This window comes from Nannospalax galili, unplaced genomic scaffold (assembly GCF_000622305.1).
Source record: "Nannospalax galili isolate Female #2095 unplaced genomic scaffold, S.galili_v1.0 scaffold484, whole genome shotgun sequence".
NCBI lineage: Eukaryota > Metazoa > Chordata > Mammalia > Rodentia > Spalacidae > Nannospalax > Nannospalax galili.
Genome location: NW_008350788.1, coordinates 294,251 through 311,358, shown reverse-complemented (window position 1 = coordinate 311,358; position 17,108 = coordinate 294,251). Strand labels below are relative to the sequence as shown.

The 17,108-nt window shown below is 47.9% G+C and overlaps 1 protein-coding gene and 1 pseudogene across 2 annotated transcripts in view; one reads left to right on the top strand and one right to left on the bottom strand.

Annotated features, from left to right (window-relative positions):
* Nectin4 (nectin cell adhesion molecule 4) overlaps positions 1–5,609 on the bottom strand; it is a 16,457-nt gene extending 10,848 nt beyond the window's left edge. For both annotated transcript variants that reach the window (XM_008848016.3, XM_008848017.3), the window contains exon 1: positions 5,323–5,609. In XM_008848016.3, coding sequence (XP_008846238.1) covers positions 5,323–5,398 — 76 coding nt within the window. In that variant the 5' untranslated portion in view covers positions 5,399–5,609. The remainder of the gene's footprint in view (positions 1–5,322) is intronic.
* A 4,941-nt stretch (positions 5,610–10,550) lies between these two features.
* Positions 10,551–11,386, top strand: LOC108491544 (annotated as a pseudogene).
* The last annotated feature ends 5,722 nt before the right edge of the window (positions 11,387–17,108 follow it).

Genomic DNA, 17,108 nt, shown 5'->3' with positions numbered 1-17,108 from the left:
CACTATTTAGCAGGAGCATCTCAGGCTGAGGGATTGCCTGTGGTTCATCTCCCAAACTGAAGGAGTTGAGAAAAGAGAATTTGGGCCCAAGTGTCCTAGCCCTGGCTTCATGGACTCAGGAGCCCAGGCTCCCAGACCAGGGCAGGCCAGGACTGCCTCCTCCTCTCCCCCACCCAGTGCCTGCCTGGCGTCAGCATTATGATGTCACCAGACCAAAGGAGACACACCGCCTGCCTGGTGAGGTCACCTTACGGGCATGTAGTGGCCAGGCTAGGCCAAGCCCACGGACCCTTCTGCTGCAAATTGTTTGCTGAGGCTGGTGGACTCTAGTTTGCTGGGTACTCCTCCCCCTGACTCCCCACCCCTACTCTCAAGGAGCACCAGGACGCTGGTCAGGAGCCTTGGTGACTCAGAAGCTGCCACACAGCAGCAGGCCCAGCCACAGCCACCACCTTGCGCAAGTAAGAGAACAGGCCCAACTGGCCAGACGGGATCCCTGCCCTCAGCCTCCCCCACCCCTGGCCAGGCCCCCTCAGGCCTCCTTGGGGCCCTACCCTTTGTGTACCCCGCCCGATCCCAGACAGGTCTTCCATTCCTGGCTTGGGCTAGCTGGCTACACCCCACTCTATGCTATGCCTGGGTCCCAACTTTCCTTTTTGTGTAAGGCCTGGCCTCTGGTATCAATAGAGGAAACTGAGGCTGGCATGGCAACATCTTTGGAGGAAGAGATTTTTTTTTTTTCTTAGGGACCTTTATGCATCAGCATCTTCTGCTGGTATATACAGTGATACACACACTTGTGGAGGTCCTAGAAGTAGGTCTGTGAAGAAGAGGAAAGGAGTTAGTGAGTCTAGTTCACATGCATGTGAGGCTATTTCCTTGCATGAACTTGGGGATGGTTCACATATGTATCTGTTCACACATCTTATCTTCAAGGAAATATATGTACTAACTTTTCTATACCAAGAGGGAAGAGTTATGTATTGGTATGTGAACATACATGTATACAACATATATGTCTCACACTCTCTGAATGCATGGCACACATTCCCGTTCTACAGAACTCTGCACACATAGTAAATATTTTGATGTCGTTTATCTTGGCTTCCGCATGTCTGGCTCAGCTGCCCTTGGTCAGTAGTATGTGGCTCTTGGTATCTGCCTGTTCAGGTTGTCTGGAGTATTGCCCCTGGCATATCTCCCCACCTCACCTCAAGATTTGAGGGCAGATTCATCTCAGGCTCAAGGTGGAGGTAACCAGGGATGAGGTCACTGTCCCTTCAGGTGATGGGAAATCGCCACCAATCCTTCCAAACAGAACAAAAGCTCTCTTTCTCCCTTGCCCCTCAGGTTCCTACAGAGGAACTCCCACCCTTCTCATCCACTATGGTTACACCCCTAGGCCCCCCAGCACTCTGGCCCCCCAAGCAGGCCTCTCCCTGGGAATCTCTGTCAGGGCTTTGCTGCTTGCCACCACCAGAAAAACCAGCTCTGGCTCTAGGCCTGGGGAAAGAGCTGTCTAGTGTGGGTTTGGTGGGAAGAGGGGGATGTGCCTGGGGCTAGGGGGAGGGGTCCAAGCTGTCTAGGGTCTCATTCTCCATTGTTAACTCTTGCTTCCCCTCACTCACAGTACCAGCTCCACCAGAGAAAGCTAGAGAGTGTGGGTTAGTTTGAGGTAAGAAAAGGCCTGAGAGAAAGGCATCTAACTCCATACACACCCTCACTCCAAGACAGGTGACATAAACAAAGCAAAACCCTTTTGGTCTTTTCCCCACTAATAACCTCGGCCTTGGAATTAAGGAACTTTGGAAACCATAAGACTTTCCCTCTGCCTTAACCCACCTCCCTCACTTATCCCAGCTGTTCTAAGCCCCCTAGCTTAGTGAGAGCTTCCCAACCCGGGCAAAGTGCCCACCCACAGATTAGTGTCTGGGGGGGTGGCACATAAGTCATAGGAGAGAAGAATAATGGGGGAGGACAGTTCATAAGGCAGTCAGCTTTGGCCCAGACACAGCTCTCAGCACAGATAAGTCCCCTAAACCCCCCCGGAGCCAGAGTCTGAGCCCTGCTGAGTCACCACAACAGCCACACTGTGGGTGGGAGACCCAGAATTCGACTTCTCTCAAACTCCTGAGATCTAGCCTCCCCACCAATTCTGCCCACCCCTTCTCCCACTGTGGCTGGTTCTGCCTCACCCCACATCACAGCCTCAACCCTAGCTCTCAGAAGACAGTTTTGGAGAGAAGTGTTGGGGGGGGGGGTATGAGAACAGTTCCTGAGGCTAGAGGCTCTATGTTGGCTCCTGTTTCAATGAAGGAGCACCATCCCACTGCCTCCCCATTCTGAACTTAATTGATTTCTATTCCCAGATCCAGACCCCAAAGCTCCTCTACTCTCTTTACCTGACTCAGTTTCCCATTTTATCTCCATCCCTTCTCTGCCTAGTATTTGTGGTCAGTGTAAGTTTTGGAGGTCAGAAAATCCAAGCATTCTCTCCTTACAGGGCTGTTCCCCAGAGTGGCTAGCACCCGTTCCCTTTGCCTGAGGACCCCTGGGTTCTGAGGATGTGGTCCACAAGATGGGACTGTGCATGTTCTGCGCCTCACTACCATCTTTGTAGCTGCGGTCCCTACCCTAGGCCCTCTATCTTGAAATACTAGGATGGAATCAGGGTCACTGGGGCCAAGGGCTTCCCTGGAATTCTCCTAGTTTTCCACACTTGGGCGGGGAAGCAAGCCTCCCTTTCTGGCTTCTCTGGATTTGGGTAGGTCCTACAGAAAAGGGCCTGCCCCCTGTCATCAACAGTAGAAAATCAGGGATGGGGCCCCTCCCTTTTTAGGAAATGAATCTCAACAGAAAGCTGATCTTAACTCTCAGAAGACAGAACTCAGACTTCAGAGAACCACTCACTCCTTGGTCCTGCTAAGATCTAGAGACTTGGATCCTATTGGAAAGAAGTTCACAGACTTGGGCCCCTCAGCTTCAGGGCAAGAGATGGGGGAGGGAGGAGGGGTGGGACCTCACCCGGAAACTCATCCCATTAAGGAGAGACAAAGAGCTGTGGTCTTTGAGGCGCCTCCCAAGCCAGGGCTCCTCTCTCTGTCAGGGGTGGGGCAGAGCCCTAGTGCTCAAAGCTCTAATAGCCCAAGAGGGGGGCCAGTAAGGGTCCTCTAAGCCATAAGGAGACTGATCAATTCTTCTAACTCCACAAGCACCACACTTCAGCTAAGAGCTGGACATTCATAAGAGCCTAGTATTTCAGAGCTGGAAGGTCTGCAGAGACCATCTAGTCCTCCTTCTTGGTCTACTGAAGTAGCCTTTTTAGCTGCTCAAAGCCACCTAGCAATTAATAGCAGAATTGGGACCAGAACTCAAGGCTTCTGACTTCCAAGTCCAAGGACTGCTCAGAAATATGAAAATACTCCAGGCTCCTGCGGCCACTAAGAAGATGCCCACACACAGAGGAGCCAGAATCAGAGTGGTGGTTATCAGTGGGACCATCTGATCCTTGGGCTAGGACCCTGTGACCCAAGCCCCCAGAGATCCCTGAGCGCAGCCTTCTACTCTGTGCAGGCTACGGCAGCAGAAGTACAGTGGTGTCTCACTAGGTACTAGCTTCCTGGGCAATCCTGGATCCAGCCTTTCTCCCTGGCACAGCTTCCCTCAGACACTGGATAAAGTCAGGGATAATTTTCTAACCAATTCTTTCCCCTCTACGGGGCTACTCTTAGGACAGTTTTGCACTATGGAGAAGGAAGGTAGAGATAGTGTCACAGTCACAATTGCATCACTAGCACCTAGTTCCCTGGCTGAACCCAGCATAGTTTTTTTTTTAATGAACAAGAAATCAGGTAACCAAGACACTAACCCTGGTTATGCATCTTACACTGAGTAATCGTGCAGATTTCACCTGCCTATCTGTTTCTCTTAGTTTTCCCATCTAGGAGTTAGAGTGGTGATCTCTTTGATCCATCTCATCCAAATCTTGAGACAGCATAGTGTGACTCCATTCTTCAGGTGTGGGTAGATCCTACAGGAAAGTGTCTGCTGGTTCCCTGGCCCAGTGGGAGGCCCCACCCTCCTAATCAAGTGAGAAGGACTGTCTGGAAGAGGGGAATGACAGCCAGGGGTTGAGAGTAGGGGGAAGTGGCAGAGAGATTAGAGCTCAGTATCCTGAGATTGGAGATTGGGCCAAAGACCCTTCTGTTAGAAGACCAGAGTGAGATCAGCCTCTGGTCCTCCCAGTTCAGGGAACCAGGCCCTGTTCTCTTGAGCTTCAGCTAAGAATGAGGGTGGGGAGTCACAGCCAGATGATTCTGGACAACTGACACTCCTTGGCTACTGCTCCTGGGGCTGAGAATCCACTATCTTCTGCAGACAAGGCACTGTCTTTTTAAGGAAAAAGATTTCTCAGTTACTTGCTGACCAGGAAACAGCCTATAGCAGCCTACTGTGGTCTTATTGCATACACACTCTCTTCCCCTCTCTGAAAATGATAGATTTCTATAATTTATTTATGTTCCATATACATTAGATAGGAAGTGAGGAGTAGCATAAGGCATCCAACAGGGAAAATGAGGAGACAGGAAATGAACCCAAAGTGGACCATATCCCATCTGGAAGGCCCTCTGCTTTAGATACCCACCACTCATCATGCAAGAAATCTGCATCACTATCCTACACTTAGTGGTGTTTGTGCCCAGAGAAAGAGAAGGACCAGAGTAAAAGGTATTCTTGGCTTTTCTGTACTTCCCCAACAGACACCCCAGTTCTGGAGCACAGAATATCATGAGACGAGACAGAAACGCCTGTCTAGTCCCTGGACATCAGGCTCGCTGCACCTGATGACTGTTGAGGGCAACTCAGCCCTGAGTCAGCCTCTGCTCTCAGGAGCAGTTCTAGAGCCCAGTGGGTAGGCCAGGGAGCCTCTGGAAGCCCTGGGGTGAGCAGGGTCCTCAGGTTCCACATCTCTGCCCACTTGTACCAGATCAACATATATATATTCATTCCCCCAGAGACAGCTCAGGCCTAGGCAAGGTTTTGACAGCGATAGTTATGGACCCCAGACATTAGTGACCTGGCCTGGGGTCTGAAAGGGGACCTGAGAAGGAAGAGCTACCTTGGCTTTTCGGGGGGGGGGGGCGGCACTGCTGGCAAGTGGGTGTAGGAGAAAGAGTTTGGCTCCTCCACGCAGAATCCAAGGGAAAAAAGTGTGTGTTTGCATGCATGTGTGTGTATGCGCGTGTGTTTATGTGTCTGAGTGTGTGTCTATGCCAGGTGGGGCACAGAAGCAAGGGTCCTGATGGTTCAGGCAAGTCCTACCTGTAAACGATGCCAGGAACAACAGCAGCAGCCAGGCTTCAGGGCCCCACATCTCGGCTCCCAGGGACAGAGGCATTGGTTGAAAGGCAGATCGACCCAGTGATTCTGAGGTTCCACCAAGTTCTCCCTGGGAGCCGGTTCTGGAGCTGGGTAAGGCTCTGACCCAGAGGCAGGAAGTAATGGTGTCCCCAGGCACTGACGTTCTTGCCTATTCCACTTGGGTCTCCACTAGGGGACCCAGCCCCTCGTTCTACCCACCCTGCCGTGGCTACCCCCAAGAAGCCGTGATCGGGAGCGCTGAGCTCCCCCAGAGCTGCTTCCCAGCCGCAGCCAACAACGAAGGCAGAAACCTGGGAACCTGCTAAGCAGGTCAGAACAGGTGCGTCTCCGGGGGCCGGGCCTGGCACAGAGAGGAGACTCAGGCAGCCACCGCCCCCACGGCCTGGGCTAGCTAATGGGCGCCAGGGAGTAAGGGAAGGAGGTACAGATCTGGGTGCAGGCAGTGGGATCCCATCCTCATCTCAGGGTTTTACCTGTGAATGTTTGGAAGGTGCTGTGACATAAACACAGAGACAGACCTGGAAAAAGGAAAAATAGAGGTTAAAATCTTGCAACAATGTCCTCATGCACAGAAAGAATGAAGCAGCAATAAGGGGAGAAGTCATTAATGTAGAGTATTTTCTGACACTACTACATCAACTTTACCTGTGGGATGGTATTTTGTTTTGTTTTTGTTTTAGGTGGAGAGAGGATGCCTTTTGCATGCAAACTCTCTATCACTGAGCCACTTCCCTAGACCTCTTACCTGTCAATCTTACTCATCTCTCAAAACTGACCTCAAATGCCACATTTCCCATGAAGCTTCTCAGCTCCTCCCACTTAAAATTAATCTTTCTCTCTTCTATTCTTCCTCGCCTTTGCTAGCTTCTTTATTATAGCTTACGTACTCATAATTTGTGTACATCTTATCTCCTTAACTAAATTGTAAGCTTTAATTCAAGATACATTGATTGAGGCCTGTTGTATGCCAGAGATTCGGTAAATGTATTAAACTGAGGAACAGGATGAAAACTGTCCTGTGTAAAGTCTTTGAAAATTAAGCTTACCTGAGAATCTTGTTTCAGTTATCCATGTTAGAACAGTTCACAGCACCTAATGGGGATGAAATGCATTTTTGCAGAAGCATGTATTTCTGAATAAATGTAGTATGGAGAAAGGTGGTGAGGTAGGGTCAGTAGGCAGAGATCCCAAATGACTATGAATGACCATCCTGAACCTGGGTTGTAATCTGGACTCTAACTTTCCCTAGACTAGGACACTATCTCTGAATCCCACCTCTCTGTAGTGACTATGATAGTGACCTCTTCCTCAAGGACTATTCCCTACAGGTCAGAGGCAGGCTCAAGGGCCAGGCTGAGTGCCAAACTCCTAGTTTCTCTCCACCTCCACCTTGGCAAACCCCTTCCCCTCTTCAGGACTCAGGTCCCCACCTGTGCCAGGGGAACAGCCCCACCCCAATGCTGCTTTGAGATCCAGTGTGGCAGGGGTGGGGTAGGGCCAACAGGAATGGGAGGGGGAGCATCCTGTGTTATAATTATAATTATCACACCTTGGATCCTATCACATGCTTTCAGAAGAGCTCCTTTCCTTCCCACGGATTCAACCCTCCAGGTACAGGAAACCACGGGAGAAACTGAGGCATGGGGGTGGGAAGACAGTTAGATCACAAACTGCACATCCAGTCTGCTTTGGCCTTTCCATTCACAATATACTCTTCCTTCTAAAGTGCTACCAGATAAGATGTCTCTGAGTCCCTGGTTGGGACCCTAAATCACCCATTCCAACTTTAGCCATAGAAAGCACTGAAGGGAAGCAGACTGTTCTTGAGGGGATATTAAGGTAATGAATAGCCCCACAACTTCATGAATAGATAGCCTTAAAGTGGGGGCTATGTGTGCCACTGGCCTGAGAGGGAGAACAAGTCTGGCAGCTACCCAGGCCTTTGATTGAGGTAAGGATCTTTTCCTCCTCATCTAACCTCTATTGCAGGTTCTATCTATCCCCTCATCCCCTTAGTACTGTAAGCCTCACAAGGACCATACTCCTGGAGAACTTCTACTTAGGACTTTTCTACTCTCTTCTTCGATAAAGCCTGGAGAAGTCATATTTTCAGGTCAGGGGCTATAAGAAAATATTGGTGAGCCGGGCGTGGTGGCGCACACCTTTAGTCCCAGCACTCAGGAGGCAGAGGCAGATGAATCTCTGTGAGTTCAAAGCCAGCCTGGTCTACATAGTGAGTTCCAGGCCAGCTGGAGCTACAGAGAGACCCTGTCTCAAAAAGACTCCCCCTCCCAGCTGGGCATGGTGGTGCACGCCTTTAATCCCAGCACTTGTGAGGCAGAGGCAGGCAGATCTTTGTGAGTTCGAGGCCAGCCTGGTCTACATAGTTCCAGGACAGCTGGGGCTACAAGGAGACCTTGTCTTAAAAAAAAAAAGACCCCTCCAAAAATAAATTTTAAAAAATTAAAATAGAAAAAAAGAAAATACTGGTGATGGAAACATTTCAAGAACAATGCCTGTATTTGGAGTTCAGTTCTTTCTTCTACACTGAAGTCCCATTCCCTCATGCCTCTCTACCTACTTTCCTTCCACCCACATTCTGAGTTCTAAGAATGGGAACAATTTAAATCATGAGGCATCTTTAGCATGTGTATTTGTCTGTGTGGCATTACTGTGTGCGTGCCTGCAAGTATGCATTCATTCAACAAACATTGGGTGAAAATTATTTTGTGTCAGGATCAAGGGAGATGACAGAGACATATTACACATGATCCCTGTCCTCAAAGACCCCTCCATCAGGAGAGGACAGACACATAACTGTAACATACTATGTCCCCACCATCATGTGTCTCTCTGTGTGTCATTCATGTATGTGGGGCTGCCTCTGTCTATAACTGTGGATGTACCTGCATGTGGCCAAGCATTCACTTAAACCTATCTCTGTCCCCATGGCAGGCTGTACATCTAAGCCGAACCGGTTAGAGAGGGTTGTGCTGAAATTTTTGTTTGTGACAATGGGACTTGAGGTGAGTCAGGGAGGGACAAGGATGGGTGGAGTGGTGTGGGGGAGAACAGTGAGAGTGAGGGTCAGATTGAGTGAGCGGGGGAGGGAGGGAGTTGGGCCGAAGTGGGAAGAGATGGGGTGGCATCTCAGGAGGATGGGTCAGGGTAGGAATAGATAAGAAAGCTCCTTAGTGAATGATGTCCTATTTGCCCCTGGTGAGATTCCAGGTCAGAAAACAGACAGAAATTTGAGAGGAGACTCTTGGGCTTTGGAAGAGAGGAGGGTAAATAATCAGAGTTCAACTAGGCAGGAGCATGGGTGTAGATGAAATGCTTGTGATCCATTTCTGTATAGCTTTGTCTCTTGGTGTGATAAGCTATTCGTTTTTTGTTCATCACCTTGGTTCCTGCAGTTTGCACAGGAAGCTGCTGGGGACTCGACTGATGTGGTAGATTACTGATAATTGGACTGGATTCCATCCCCAGGACTAGGGTTACTGCACGTAACTTCACATTCCCGTCTACTGCTCCTCCTTAGGATGCTTTCCACCTGCGGCGATAGACCCCCATATAGAATACAGGGGCTCTAGAGGGGGTTCCTTCACTGAAAAATACCGTTTCTCCCCTTCAGCTTGGAACTTCACTGTGCACAGTATTGAGATGGTGGCATCTTGTGCTCTAAGATATTCCATCTAAATGTCCTTATGTGCTGTGTTCTTATCTTCCAATCATGCAGGCTCATTGGTTCCTCAATACCCAGCCCATCCTTTAATGACAACCGCATTTCCTGGTTGCCTAACAACATCCCTTTGAGCTCAGGGGGCTGGGTTTGCTTGTTCCTCAAGGGCTCTAAAGCTGGAGTGAGCCACCCAGGGAAAGAAAGAGAGGGCTGAACACAAGGCATATTTGGGTCCTATTTCTCAATGGCCCCAGATGTCTGCAGACCGCCCCCCCCCTTGCTGTCACTCAGCTTCTATAAACACACTACCACAACATCAGGGACTTAACATGTTAAGAGACAAAAGGCCATATTATTTTTCCCTGTGTTTATGGTTGGGCCAACACTTTGAGAAGGCTGTTGGAATAAGTCCTGGCAGGTATGGGATAAGAATTTCTCATGAAAATCAGTCTTTCGAGTGGTGACAATAGAAGAAGACATGGCAAGGTTGTGGAAGCAAGAGGCAAAAGTAAGGGGGGATCCTGGGAATTTAGTGAGAGGATGGATTCTAGGGAGGACCTGGGCTGTGTTTGCCTACATTCTCTTTGGCCTCACCACCAACCACAGAAAGAGCTAGGTTCCTCCCAGGACCCTGGGTTCAATTCCTAGTATTTAAAACAATTTTTTGCACACACCTTTAATCCCAGCACTTGGGAGACAGAGGCAGGCAGATCTCTGTGAGTTCAAGGCCAGCCTGGTCTATATAGTGATTCCAGGCCATCTAGGGCTAAAATCCTGACTCGAAAAGACCAAAAATAATTTTTTAAAATTATTTAAGTGTGTGTGTGTGTGTGTGTGTGCGCGCGCGCATGTGTATGTGTATTGTACACATGCCACAGTATGCCTGTGGGGGTCAGAGGACAGCTTTCTGGAGTTGGTTCTCTCCTTCTACCATGTGAGTCCCAGGAACTTAGGTCAGCAGACTGGCAGCAGTCACTTTACCTACTCACGAGTCCCTAAAAAAGGATCTTTTTTTTTTTGGTCTTTTTGAGACAGGGTCTTCCTGTCACACCATCTGGCCTGGAACTCACTATTTAGACCAGGCTGGCCTTGAAGCCACAGAGATCCCCCTGCCTCTGCCTCCTGAGTGCTGGGACTAAAGGCATGCACCACCACGCCCAACAAAAAAGAATCTATTAAAATTAATTTCATTAAATAATTAATAATTAAGTCATTAATAATTTAACAATTTAATTTTAATTAATTAATTAATTTCACTTTTATGTGTATGAATGTTTTGCCTGCCAGTATGTAAGTACACCTGTGTTATGCAATGCTCATGGAGGCCAGAAGAGGGCTTCAGATCCCTGGAACTGGAATTAGGGACCATGTGGGTGCTGGGATTGAACCTCTGTCCTCTGGAAGTGCTCTTAACCACTGAGCCATCTCTTCAGCCAATAAAGAATAATTTTTAAAAACAAAAGACAGAGTCCTCAGGAAACCCCAAATGGCAGATAACACTGGTATAGTGGGAGGGCCTGGAGTACTTAGGGGCCAAGGCTTGGGAAGCCCCAGCAGCCTCCGGGCTTCTGCCTCAGGGCTGTGGGGTCCATGGAGGTAAAACTGAAGACAAGGAATGGATCCCCATCACAAAGCTGGGCTGCCTGGTCAAGGACATGAAGTTCAAGTCCCTGGAGGAGATCTACCTGTTTTCCCTGCCCATTAAGGAATCTTGAGATTATTGACTTTTTCTTGGGAGTATCCCTTAAGGATGAGGTTTTAAAGATCATGCCAGTGCAGAAGCAGACTCACTTGGGCTGGCCAGTAGACCAGGTTCAAGGCTTTTGTCACCATTGGGGACTACAATGGTCATGTTGGTCTGGGTGTTAAGTGCTCCAAGGAGATTGCTACTGCCATTTGAGGGGCATGCATCTTGGCCAAGCTTTCCAGTGTGCCTGTGTGGAGAGGCTATTGGGGAAACAAAATTGGCAAGCCCCACACCATCCCATGCAAGGTGACAGGCCATTGTATCTCTATGCTGGTGCCCCTCATCCCTGCCCCCAGAGGCACTGGTGTCGATTCTGCTCCTGTGCCCAAGAAGCTGCTGCTGATGGCTGGTATTGATCACTACTATGCATCTGCCAGGGATGCAATGCCACCCTGGGTAACTTCTCCAAGACCACCTTTGATGTCATCTCCAAGACCTATAGCTACCTGACCCCTGACCACAGAAAAGAGATGGTCTTCAAGTCTCCCTGTCAAGAATTTAATGACCATCTTGTGAAAACCCACACCACAGTCTCTGAACAGAGAACCCAGGCTCCAGCTGTGGCTACTACATAGGTTTTTTTGTTTTGTTTTGTTTAATAACTACATGATTAAAAGAAGCATTTCATTACAGCTTTAACATATTCAATAACAATTTCCAGAGCAAAGATACATCTCTTTGCTGTAAATTTTTACGTTCACAGTTGAATTAATATACATAGGGTTTTTATATGATAGAAAATAAAGTGAATTAAATCTGTAAAAAAAGTTTAAAAAGGCAAAACATATATCAAAATAGACAGACAATCCCTAGAGAAAAGAAATTACATTTATTTATTGGTGTGTGGGCCTGGGTGTGTGTGTGCCATGGCCTGCATGTGAAAGTCAGAGGACAATTTTTGGGAATTGGTTCTCTTTCCATCATCTGAGTTTAGAGAATTGAACTCAGGTCATTAGGCTTGGCAACAAACACCTTTACCTATGGAGTCTTCTTGTCAGCTCCAAGAGGGGGAATTCAAAGAAACAAAGTGACTGAGACAAATCTGAACAAGAGAAAGACAAATCTGAATAAGAGAGATTTCTGGATACCTGCTTGGCCACCACTGGGATTTATTATTTTCTTTTGCTCTCAGTTCTCACACTAAATAATAACCCAATGGTACTGTCATATTTAACATTGTCATTTCCTCAATAGCACAAACTCCTGCCCATCTTTATCCCTCCTGTCTACTATTCTCTAACTTGCCTGATCCCCAATCCCCTCCATCCCAAGTCTGCTTATAATTTTATGTTTTTCTTAGACTCTTTCTAGCTCATGTCCCATCAAAGGAGCACTCAAGATCTGGCCTCGTGTAATCTCTTTTCCTTTTGTTGGTCCATATACTTACTGAGCTAAAATCAGAGTCAGAACTGCTGTTAGGATAGCACAGGGCCACAGAAATGAAGTGGCCAGAATGAGCTACAGGAAAAATGAGACAGGTCAGAAGACAATAAAGGGAGTGCCAGAGAGAAGGCCTACAGAATGGGGCAGGCTGGGGGATATAGGCAGAAGGAACTAACTGTGGAGTCTTGAGAGTGTGACTGAGACCCCTTAGTTTAAGAGTTGACTTTCTGTGGACACTGAACAATGCTGAGGATCAGAGATGATTCCAGGGTCAGAAAATGGGCTAAGGGCCAGGCATGGTGGTGCATGCCTGTAATCCCAGCACTCAGGAGGATGAGGCAGGATTGCCGTGAGTTTGAGGTCAGCCTGGGCTTCCTGGCAAGATCCTGTATCAAAAAAGAAAAAAAAGGAAGAAAAAAAAAAAAGAAAAGAAAATGGGGTTTAGGCAGAGTGGGAGTGTTATGAAGATTTAAGCCAAGGAGGCATAGATTTGGGGCTGGGACGGACATCTCAGACTGGGAAGCACAGACTACTTTAGACACCATTCTGGGGCATAAAATAATCACACAGATGCAGATTGGCTGGATCCTGGCCACTTCTATCAGCCCTCTCTTTTCCTTTTTTCCCCTGCCTCCTCTAAAATATGGACTTGGTTCAGACTAATCAGGGAGGCAGGGGTCCTAGGTAGTTTCCTGGGTCTAGAGTTGGTACAGCAATGGAAATACACCTGTTGCTACTGGATGGAACTGGAGGAGGTACAGACTGGAGGGAGTACAGTCAAGGAGTATGTGAGGTTCAGGCTACATGTCCAGGTGAACTGTCTACTGCAAGGACTCAGCCTTAGGGTAGAAGCTAGGAAGAAAGGGAACACAAACTCGGAAGAAACTGGAAAGGCACCATGGGGAAGCAGAAAGCAAGACTGGCAGAAAGATCAAAGATGGGCAAAAGAAAGAGCCCAAAATAGGCATGCAGGCCAATAAGGTTTAAGTAAAATGATCTCACCTCCTTCAGTCAGTGCCTTGCCTAATCCAACCAGTGTGTCAGATATGTGTCCAGCTGTTGGGAAGTGAGCCAGTGAGAAGACTTAGGGAGAAGACTGGCTTTTAGATTTCAGCCAGGGACATAAGAAGTTGGGGAAGGAGAGTTGGTGTTTTTTTTTGCTTTTTAAAAAAAATATTTTATTTAGCCGGGCGTGGTGGCGCACGCCTGTAGTCCCAGCACTTGGGAGACAGAGGCAGGTAGATCTCTGTGAGTCGAAGGCCAGCCTGGTCTACATAGTGAGTTCCAGGACACCTGGGGCTACAGGGAGACCCTGCTTCAAAAAGACAAAAAAATTGTTATTATTATTTTTATTTTATGTGTATGCATGTATTGCCTGCATGTAGGTAAATGCACCCTTGTCGTGCAATGCCTATGGAGGACAGAAGAGACTGTCAGATCCCCTGGAACTGGAGTTATAGATAGTTGTTGGCTGCCATGTGGGTGCTGGGATTCAAACCCAGGTCTTCTGCAAGAATAGTCAGTGTTCTTAACCGCTGAGCCATCTCCAGCCCCCATTCTTTGCTCTTTTTAAAAAAATATTTTACAGCCAGGAGTGGTGGCACATACCTTTAATCCCAGCACTCGGGAGGCAGAGGCAGGTGGATCTCTGTGAGTTCAAGGCCATCCTGGTCTACATAGTGAGTTCCAGGACAGCTGGGGCTACAGGGAGACCCTGTCTCAACAAGACCAAAAAAAAAAAAAAAGACCCCCCCCCCAGTTTTTTTTACTTATTTTTATTTTATGTAAGTGTATTGCCTGCATGTGTGTAACTGCACCTGTATCATGCAATGTCTGCTGAGTTAGAAGAAGGCGTTGGATTCCCCTGGAACTGGAGTTATGGGTGGTTCTTAGCCACCATGTGGATGCTGGGAATTGAACTCAGGTCTTCTGCAAGAGCAGCCAGTGCTCTTAACCTCTGAGCCATCTCTCCAGCCCCTCTTTGCTTTTTTTTTTTTTAACCTTTTTTAAAATTTATTTTTATTTTATGTGTATGAGTGTTATGCCTGCATATATGTAAGTGCATTCAAGTTGTGCAGTGCCCTCAGAAGCCAGAAGAGGGCTTGGATCCTGTAGAACTGGATTTATGGATGCTTGTTACTGGTCATGTGGGTGCTGGGATTTGAACTCAGGTGTTCTGTAAGAGCAGCCAAACAGTGAGCCATTTCTCTAGCCCTGTTTCTCTGTTTTTGTTGGAGTTATTATTTGACCTTTTTTGGTGGGGGAGACAGGGTCTTACTATGTAACCTTGGCTGACCTGAACCTATGTAGACCAGGCTGGCCTTGAACTCACAAACATCTGCCTGACTCTGCTTGAGTGCTAGGATTAAAGGCTTGTACTACCACACCTGGGGTTTATTTATTTATTTATTTATTTATTTAGTTAGTTAGTTAGTTAGTTAGTTAGTTAGTTAGTTATTTGAGACAGGATCTTGCTATATAGTCCTGGTTGGGTTGGTCTATGTAGCCCAGGCTGGCCTCCTGCCTCAGCCTCTCAAGTGCTGGGATCAAAGGTGTTTTTAATTTTTTGATATATTTATTTTTATTTTATACATACAAGTGTTTTCCCTGCATGTATATAAGTGTACCCATGTCATGCAATGCCCGCAGAGACCAGAAGAAGGTGTTGGTTCCTCTGGAACTGGAGTTATGAACAGTTGTTAGCCACCATGTGGGTGCTGGGAACCAAACCCAGATCCTCTGCAAGAGCAGACAGTGCTCTTAACCACTGACCCATCTCTCCAGCTTCGAATCAAAGGTATGTTTGCATACATGTGTTTTTTGTGTGTGTGTGCACATGTGTATGTGTATGTTCATATGTGTGCAGGTTTGTGTGTGCAGGTGCACATGCATATGTGTGCATGTGGTCTCGTATTATTCCTTAGATGCTCTCCACTTTGTTTTTTGGTGGAGGGCTCTCATTGGTCTGGAATTACCTAGTAGGCTAGGTCAGCGGGCCACCAAGCCCTACGGATCTGCCTGTCTCTGCCCCACAAGCACTGAGATGCCACACCTAGCTTTCTTCATGTGGGTTCTTGGGGATGGAACTCAGGTTTTCTGGCTTGCAAGGCATTTTACCGACAGAGCCACCTTCCCAGCCTCAGGTATTTGTTTTAGAAGATAATTTTACCATAATCTCGGAAAACTGAGGATCTTGCCTGTCAGGGAAACCTATAACTGGGCGGGCAGAGACACAAAGCTATGGTTGAATCTCAGCTTAAGATACAGGTGGGGAGCTGGGTGTGGTGGTGTGCGCCTTTAATCCCTGCACTCAGGAGGCAGAGGCAGGTGGATCTCTCTGAGACTGAGGCCAGCCTGGTCTACAATAGTGAGTTCCAGGCCAGCTGAGGTTACAAAAAGACCCTGTCTCAAAACAAACAAACAAAAAAAGATACAGGTTACGACAGGCCTATAAATAATCTCAGCTACTCTGGAGGCTGAAGCAGGAAGATCTCAAGTTTAAGGCCTACTTGGGCTACAGAATGAGTTCAAGGTATGTCTGGGTAACTTGGTAAGAATCTATTTCAAAATTTTAAAAAATGGGCTGGGGATATAGCTCAGTGGCAGAATGTCACCTAGCATGTGTGTACCCTAAGATCAATCCCCAGTACCCCACATTTTTCAAAGAAAGGAAAGAAGGAAGGGAGGGAGAGGGAGAGAAAGAACAGGTCTTGGTAGCCATCTATTCTATGTCTTCCTGCCCATACTTCCTCAAGTGGTTCCTCTGCAGACTAAGGGTTGGGATCAAAAGCAAAGAGCCCTAGTATGCTCCCAGTCCCCAGAATCACATGTCCACTCCCATTGATGCCTTGGTCACTCTCTGCAGCCTCTTTTCTTGGCTAATGGGGAGCAAACTCCTGTGTAGAAACCAAATGCAAAAGTAACAGCTATCCTTCCCACCTGCAGCCCAGCCCTAGGGGACACAGATCCTGTTTCTGCCCCACCCAGCTGAGCTAGGAGTAGAAATCTGTCTGCATTTCCTCCTACAACTGAAACTAGTCAGCCTTGATCTGGGCCTCTTCATCCTTCACTTGGTCCTGTGGGGACAGAGCTAAGATGTTCAGTAACCTGACTTGGCTGAGTTTCTGAAAGGAAGATATCAAGGAGGCTCAGGAATCTGTTTTTCTCACTTTTCCCCATTTCATACCCACCCACCTTCTAAGGCTGGGCAGCTTCTGTCCTGGATATTATCGGGAGAAACTCCCTGCCCTTAATTTTGAGTTCCCCAATACCTCAGTTTCAACGAGTTGTATGATCCTAATGAGGCAAGATGAAAGAATTCTTCCTCGGTCTCAGGAAAGTCGTCTAAGATCTGCCCAAGGTATTTTCCTCACCCACTCTCTAACTCATCTCCCTTTCCCCCACGTCTCTTTTCTCTCACCTCCCGGTTTTGGTCTCTTCTCCCCCTCCCCCTTCTCTCCGCCCTTTCTCCCCTTGGAAACTGGATTCTACTACCCTCTAGTGTTAGAACCGAAAGGACTCCCACCCAACCTGTACCTCTTAAACAAGAACGCTGAAGAGGCCTACCCTGAGTCAGGACAATAGTTGAGACTAGAGACCAATTCTGTGACACCCAAGCTACTTAGTCCATTTTCATTTCCTCGACCTCTGGCTCTTTCCTTCCTACCTCATCCCTAGGGATGATTCCAAGTTGGGAACATTGCAGCCAGAAAACTGACCCGGTCCCTCCCCGCCCCACTGCAACACCTGCATCTCAGATGTAATCCCAGGCCAGTTTGCTAACGGGTTCTTAGAACTGTCCGTTCCCAGCCTTTCTGAGCTCAATTCTTTCAGGTTTTTAATTGGTCACCCACACCTTGACGCCCTGTCTCCACGACTGCTTTGCGACTAGCAGTTTGCAGCAGTCAGTCGTAC